The 8,570-nt window shown below is 28.2% G+C and overlaps 2 protein-coding genes across 2 annotated transcripts; one reads left to right on the forward strand and one right to left on the reverse strand.

Annotated features, from left to right (window-relative positions):
• Positions 1-2,118: 2,118 nt before the first annotated feature.
• LOC111314750 (uncharacterized protein P8A3.02c-like) lies at positions 2,119-3,681 on the reverse strand. Its single transcript, XM_022916368.2, has 3 exons — positions 2,744-3,681; positions 2,646-2,712; positions 2,119-2,558 (listed from the first exon to the last, which is right to left on the reverse strand). Exons 1-3 carry the CDS (start codon positions 2,850-2,852, stop codon positions 2,468-2,470), a joined length of 267 nt encoding a protein of 88 aa, XP_022772103.1. The 5' UTR covers positions 2,853-3,681; the 3' UTR covers positions 2,119-2,467.
• Positions 3,682-6,094: 2,413 nt separating this feature from the next.
• LOC111314751 (MIZU-KUSSEI-like protein (Protein of unknown function, DUF617)) lies at positions 6,095-7,434 on the forward strand. The gene has a single exon (XM_022916369.2). It carries the CDS (start codon positions 6,560-6,562, stop codon positions 7,250-7,252), a length of 693 nt encoding a protein of 230 aa, XP_022772104.2. The 5' UTR covers positions 6,095-6,559; the 3' UTR covers positions 7,253-7,434.
• The last annotated feature ends 1,136 nt before the right edge of the window (positions 7,435-8,570 follow it).

Raw genomic sequence — 8,570 nt, forward strand, 5'->3', positions numbered from 1 at the left:
ACATAGATCTTTATTTATATAGACATAACAGTTTAAATATGTGTCTACTTAGACATACACAATTTTTCAAACATAATTTTTAACAAATAATCATGTCTTTTAAAGGAATGTAACTTTTACCATCACATGTAATTCATTTAATATATTATTATTAAAAATGTTCCAACAATCTTCCATCATTTTAAAATAATCAAGATAAATAATAATCTTGAAATCAATTGCATAAAAAAAGGTATCTTACAATTTAAACCTTCACTTAATGAAAATAAGTTAAAATTAATCGAAATTGCATGGTAAACTATGCTTTGAATAAGCTATTTCATTTGGTTAACCTAATGGATGCTCGGTATCTAAGGACATTATTTTGGCCATGTGTCTACATCCTTTTTTCATGAATGTTGTTAGCGCCAAACCTTTGAACTCCTAAAACTAGCCATACTTCACACTCACTTAAGTAGCTCCCATTAAGAGTATTCTCGAAACTATAACATTTTAACATATATATATATATTATAGGTCTATTACGAGTATAACATCATCCTTCTCTTATCATTATGAGTAACAAGCACTTTACTTGGGATGAAAATAGAAGATTATAGTGCTTACAATTACAAACCGATAATATATTTTGGCTCATTGAACTCAAAACTTGACGTTATATCAAGTTTTGAGTTGATTTTCCATCATGAATGACTTTATATTATAGATTCGAACCTCATCACTAAATTTCTAACATAGCTATGTTAATTTTTAATACCACATGATGAAACTTTGACAATAATTTTATCTTAAAGGTTTATAAGACCAACACCTCCATGTATGTATATCTATTCTTTATGTTTTAATTCAACTATTAAGGATATCTTTTATATAATTATCATAATAATTCAACTATTAAGGATATCTTTTATACAATTATCATAAATTCTTTTAATTTTATAGTGATCACTTTCTCTTTATTCTTGTTATGATAATTTTACATTTGTTAATTTTATATATTTCTTGATATCCCATGAAATTAATGTCATTACCACCAAATTATGAACCATATATCATATAGTCTTTTCAATAAGTTATTGTAAAGAAGCCTTAAATCCTTTAGTGAAACAAGATAATGTTTTTACTATTTTTCATAGCTTCTAATCATAGTCAATTTAAGACTAAAATTTATTGTGTATATATACTCAAATAGCACGACATTTTGTCAACAAATTACATATATACACAAAGATCTTTAATATATCATTTTAGAACATAATCAATATTAGAGGACAATCAATGGACCTATCAAGTAACTATCAAAATATATATGCACCCTTTATCATGGACATTATTAGCCATTTTTATGAATCAAAACCATATCCATCACCCAAACAAGTCAAATAACATTCAAATAATAATTCATTTCATTTTCTTAATATTTGGTAAACTGTACCAATATTCTCCATGCCATTACAAAATGAAATTAAACACATACATTTGTCGAGTGCATTCGAAACATACTTGAATTTGCATGTTCTTTTTCAATTCATAAACATGGCTAAATAGACATTGGTGAACACTCTTCAAATTGCTAGTAATCTAATGACATGTATTTTTCTTTTAATGAACATTCCATTTAATCCAAATTACTGGCAAATTTTAGTTAATAATACTAACATAAAATTTACAAAATATAAGGATGTCATAAATATATATCCTTAATATATTTGATTTTACCATCGGCCATTGTTCTTCATGTTATTTGTTGATTACATATAATAAACTTGCACTAATACTAGTACTTTTTGACAATTTTCATTCACACTAATGCGGGGAACCCGGCTTCACTCGACTTGTTAGAAAAATTTATAATATTTCATTTAATTGGTATTTGATTGAATTTAAATTTAGAGTGATACGTGTAATTAAGATAAAGTAATTGGTAATATAAAATTGTTAATTTTGAATAACAACTTTTTATTGCAGAAGAATTGGATAGAAAATTTTCAAGTTCATTCAGGGTTGTTAAGATTTGAAGAGAACTATATACCAAAAAAGCAAAATTTAATTTAAAAACTGTGTTGCTAAAGTTGTTGATAATATTTTATTTCTTAAATTAAAAAAGCATACATAACAACATCTAACATAAAAATATTATTAATAATAGCAGTACATTTTTAACCCAATACAAACTTTTAAAATAAAAAGATTATGTTTTACTAAAGTATGTGTTGTCCTATTACTTTTCTACTTAATATGTTGAACCAAGCATTTCTCAAACTTCAAACTCTTATCAACTACAAAGCATATGTGCATCTTGAAAATTAATGAATAAAGAGCCTACTCAAATCATTCGAGCTATTAGAATAGGGATCTTTCTTATAATTGGATGTTTTTCACCATGCTCATTAGGACCTCCAACTCGAGTGAAATACATCACACTTATAATTGGATGCTTTTCACCATGCTCATCAAGACCTCTAACTCAGGTGAAATACATCACACATGATGACTCGAAGGAGACAATGCCAATTCCATCTTCAAATCGCATGAGATCAACATGAGCACATATTCCTGCACAATAAACAATTAAAAATTTCATAGATATGATATTCCTTGGTTCTGGGAAAACATAAACAATTTAAAAAATGTGATGTCGTACCTCACCTAGATGGTATACATTTACAATTAGTTGTTCAAATAGAGGTTCTCTCCACAATAAATTTAATGGTAATAGAAAGAAAGGGTTTGGTGCCCTTATTAGATGTATCCAAGTCTATAGATTCAGATACATGATTACCAACAAGCACTATTTCACGTATAGAGTTAGAAAGTTTAGTAGCCCAAGCTGAGAGATCTCCAAATCTCATGTCCTGAAGGAAACATAATTAAAACATAAATTCAAGAGAAAGAAAAAGCACAATAAAGAGAACTTTGAAAATTTAAGAGTATGTGGAGAATTGAATTAGATAAACCAATAAAGAAATAGTTTTAACAAAAATTTGATACAAAGACAAATCTTGTAGTAAGAGAAATTGTCTCAAATAATCTATTTTAATGATGAACCAACGACCATCCTAGAAGAACCCCACCAAATTCAGCAGACTTGTCCCCTACAACCTTTCTTTCCTCACAAAAACCAAAGTCATGAATCTCATTCTAGTTGAATATTCAAATGCAGTAACTTCATCATCTAACACTTAAAAGTGCTTAAATTCAAACAATGCCCTGTGTATTGCTAAAAAAACCCACCCAAAATACTTATCAAATTAAAACAAAACTTTTCTCAACAACATGCAATTAGAAAAAAAAAAAAAAAAAAACCCACCCAAACAATTTTGGACTACTAAAGAAATAATAAGATCCATAATTGAATTCTCTTTACAAGTGTTTAAGAAAAAACCCAAAATCTTAGAATATTCTCTCTATTTCCTTTCTCATTAGAGATGGAAAGAGTTAAAATAGAAAAAAAATAATTAACTAATGAAATCATATCATCCACAAAGCTTTTAATAGACTAAGAATTAAGAAAACTAAACCTTTCACTCATCAGAACGTAACCTAGAAATAGTTTCTCAAGAATCAAACTAATTTTTGTCTAACACAAATATTTAAAAAAAAATGGTTGTTTTCTAGTTTTGATGATATAATAATAAAAAAAAAATTAAAAGAAAAAAAGAAGAAAAAGTAAAGGGAGAAAAAAATGCATTACCTTCGTGAAGAGGAAAAGGTAAAGGAAAACAAAAGGGAATAATAGAAGTATTAAGAAGGATTAAAAGAGGGTTTGATTGAAAGAGAAAGTTTCAAACTTCGAATACTATTTTCGTTTATCTTTTTATTAGTCTGTCTCAGCGGTGTGAAGAAATAGAGAAAAAGACAAACAAAAGCATATAAAAACAACCATCAATGGCTCAGTGCATTGCTTAAAAAAAAAAAGGCAAAGCTAACCTAAAAACCAGTCACGTGGTAATTTCAGGATCATTCGTGATATTTTTTTATATATAATAGTATAGATTTATCATTTATTTTGTACATGTCAATATAATCTTGATTAACCAATGTTGCCATTAAAAAAGAAATTAAAGATAAATAAGCATGAAACTTGTATCTAACACATAATTCTGCAAAAATAAAAAATGATTATGCCACTTCTCAATCACACTTATTAAAAACAAAGACAAATAATTCATAGTATATTTATCTTAAATCAATACTTTTAAGAAATTTTCTTAAAAGTTTGAGCAAACTTAACCATCTTAGAGCCATCTTCTAATAATAGAAATTTTTATTATAATCCTTATCCCAAAACACAATTTTAATATATTAAATGGATATTGATGAATGTGATATTTTAAATAATATTAGATAGAAAAGTTTAGTGAACAAATTTGAATGTTTTAAATTTTTATAAAACGACATATGTTTTGAACTTTTCACGGATTTTTTTTTAGATTGACATAGGTCTTAATTTTTTTTTTAATTTAAACTTAAATAGAAAATTTTAGATTTTTTGTAAAACAAAGATAGAGAAAAAGGAAAAAGAAGAAAGAATAAAATAATATAATAGGTATGAGGCTTTTTCACCATTATAATTTTTATTTATATATATATTTATTTATCTTTTTTGATAAATATAATCTTTAGCAAAATTATAATTTAATTCTTGTACAAAAACCATAAAATATAATAAAAATTTATTATTTAAATAACTAAAAGAAATGTACGTAAATGTGTAAAAAATATAATTTTTAAAAAATAAATTATATGAATAAAATTTTAAATTTATTTAAGTAAATTACACCGAAGATTGGGACAAAAAGAGTGGACTTTATTCAATTAATTTTTCATTTGTATAAAAATCTTTTCTTAATTTGTGTTTACATTCTTTAAGAATAAGCTTTAAATTTATTATGTTTAGAATATTTTTCTCATTAAAATCTTGATTTTATGAATTTATTATAATTTGTATTAGAGTCAATTTGTTAAATAAAAAATTTTTAATCATTAAAACTATCATTCAATTAATTTGAAATAAATTATTACGCATATATTCTAATATATAAATATATATTTGTATATTTAAGTGAAAGAATATTCCAAAAAAAAGAAAAATCTGGAAACGAGCGGAAGCGTTTTAGTTTTTATCTTCCGACGAAAAGCATTTTGACATGATGATATTGGCGGGGTCGATCTGTGGGTAGTAAAAGCGTGGGACAGGCGGGGCTGATTGAGTCTTATCATTGCCTCGTGCATGCTATCCTTTTCCTTTGACTGTAGCCCACCCACTTTATGATTTGAACCTTCTCTATTGCTTCATTTTTCTTTTATTTTTTTGGCTGGGGACGACCTTACCACTTGCCGTAAAATTTCAGCCTTTTGTTATCATGGGCAGAAACAACGTTTTTCTTTTCTAAGCCTGCAGGAGCCTGATGATTTGGTGCTTCCACATTTTGACAGTTGTGTTTAATAATGCATTGAAATTTTTTAAAGTATAAAAAAATGCAACATTTTAATTTTTAATAATTCATCTTAAATGTTATTTAACAAAATTAAAAAAAAAACGTTGAATTGAATATATAAAAAAATTAAATTGAGTAAGTAGATAGCAGAACATATTCAGTCAATTTTATTTAAAATTATATTTAAATTAAATTATACATTTTTAGTCTTATTTAAAATTATTCATTTTTAAAATTAAATTTTCACAAGTATCAAATAATATAATTATATTCAGAACATAAAACATATCAAACAGTTTTGAAATATAAATTTAATATTAAACTTGATTTTTTAATTTATCAAACAGCACTTAAATACACAGATTTTTGTTCTACGTGCTAATGGAAACAAGATTTGTCTCCAGGCATGTAAAATGAAAAAGAAAAGTACAGTAAAAAACTTACATCCATATATATATACTATGGCCGATGTACGTTGTATGATATGCGAGTAATTTTATATAGAAGAGAAATTCCCAAACGTTTTGTTTGAGGAATTATTAGGGAGTAGGGACATGTACAAGGCATAAATCAATCAGCAAAAATTGTGATTGGTTTGCCTACAAAAATCAATATTAATTCATACACAAATAATATATCTGGCCCAACGAATCAATCGATACAAATCACTTTACTGCATTCTGGTATTCTTTCACAATCCAACAGTCTGAGAGGTCCGATCAAAGAATCTCAATTCTCAAAGCTTTCGCAATCAATCACGCGCACCACCATCCAAAGATAGGCCCCACTCCCCCCTCGTGGGCAGAATTATTGCCCACGATTCCTCGGCCCACTTCTACGCGCCTTTTGCTCTCTTTTGCTTTGCTTCGCTTATTTATTACATTAAAATTCTCCTCCTCTCCAGAATGCAGTTAGTCCCAACCCACTAAATATGATTGTTATGTTATACAGGCAGGCAGAGGCAGACGAGCCGACCTGATCTTGTCCAAGCTAATTATTATTCTTTTACTACCGTAATTACTAGGTCAGAACCTGTCTATTGTCTAATTTCTCCCACACGGCCATCTCTTTGTTGTTTTTATTAGATTTTTGGCTTCTTAATTTATCCCCAAATTACCATGAGGATGATGATAGACCTTGGAAGCCAGAGAGGGCCTCTCCATATAAATATGATGGACACGACAACCTCTGTGGAGTGTGGCAGGGAAGTTAGGTTCCGCCGATCTTTCAGATCCCTGGTGGAATGTATGGTTCCTTGTTGTGGCTTTCAACCTCCAGTCTCAATCTCCAGCGACACGGAATCGACCCATGGCTCAATTAGTTCAACGGTCACAGGAACCTTCTTCGGGTACAAGAAAGGGCGTGTGAGCTTCTGCCTCCAGGATGGCACGCGGACCTCTCCTCTTTTGCTACTGGAGTTCGCTGTCCCCACCGCATACCTTGCCAGAGAGATGCAGTACGGTCTGCTAAGGATAGCGCTGGAATGCGACAAGCAAAAAGAAAGATGCAGCTGCTGCTCGCTCTATAACGTGCCCGTTTGGTCAATGTGCTGCAATGGAAGGAAGGTGGGATTTGCCATAAGGAGGCAGATAAGCGTCAATGATGCCGCAGTGCTTAAGTTCATGCAGTCCGTGTCGGTTGGTGCTGGAGTTTTGCCGGTTGCCTCAAAGTCTGAGGAGGATGGGGACCTCATGTATCTGCGAGCTAGTTTCGAAAGGGTAATTGGGTCAGCCGACTCAGAATCATTTCACATGCTTAACCCAGTGGGTAGCGCCGGTCAGGAGCTCAGTATATTTCTGTTGAGATCATGACACCTGCATATATATATATAGATATAGATAGATATCCCTATTTAATTTGGTCCAATCAAAAGATTTTAATCCAACCAAACCCTTGAGGGTTGAAACTATGCTTTTATATATTAATAATTATATGATAGGATTATTAAATTCTTACTTCTTAATTACAATTGTTAGTCATAACTTTCTTCCAATTTCCAATGTGTATAGGTGCTTGTCTAATTCCATATCATACCATATCGTCCTTTCGTTACTAGAGTTTCTAAAATAATTGGAAAAATCTAAAATCAATTCAAATTGTCGTATTTGATTTGGGTTTGTTATTTTTATTTCATATGGAATTTTAAAGATGCGTACTCATTCGGATTGATTTTTATTCATTATAATATAAAAATTAAAATATTTAAATTGAATCAAATTTTATTTTTATTAATTTTTATATTATTTTATAAAATAAAATTGATATATCTTTATTCATAAATTTAAATAAATAAATAATATTTAAAAATAAAAATAAAAATTAATGATTAATGATTAAAACTAATACAAACACGTAAAATTTTATTTAAATTAAATCAATTTTTTTATTTATTCCCTTTAATTTCGATTCAGGTTTTAAAAAATCATAAAACTATTTATTAATTGAAATTTTTTGGAAATGGAAGTAAACCATTATTATTCTTATCCATCACCATTCTATAGTAATTAAGTTCTATTCTATATACATATATACATAGCAGTATATACTAATCACACACACTCACACAAGATCATGACAAGATCAATTAAATTGCTTTTTTATTCTTGGTTATAATATAACGCAGTCCATAATTATCTTCTATTTCATTTTGTCCAAAACACACAAATATAAATATCAGTTTGCAATTCTAATTTCTCTTAGTACATAAAGAAACCAAGTTAAAATCTTCATCCTTTAATTTGTTATATGTGATACTCACTTTAAATGGGATTATAAAAAATATATATATAATTGCCAGTTGGCGGAGTAGGAGGGGAAGTAAAATTCCCTTAAAAGTTAAAAACATTAGTTATCAAGTCTCATTCAGAATAGTGATCATTAAAAAATTGAACACATATTTAATATGTTTATATATATATATATAGATAGATAATATTTTGTATTACTACAAACATAGTTTCTAGCTAATTACAAAATTTTTATTTCTTTTGCTAACAATGTTCCAAATTTATTTGGTGATTTCAATTTAAATCACAAAATTACTATTGGGTAAATGTAAATTTGTTTTATTCAAATCCTAAAAGGTATATTATATATATATATATATATGTGTGTGTGTATATGTGTATG

Source organism: Durio zibethinus, chromosome 20 (genome assembly GCF_047325235.1).
Source record: "Durio zibethinus cultivar Kanyao isolate XHJ-2024 chromosome 20, ASM4732523v1, whole genome shotgun sequence".
NCBI lineage: Eukaryota > Viridiplantae > Streptophyta > Magnoliopsida > Malvales > Malvaceae > Durio > Durio zibethinus.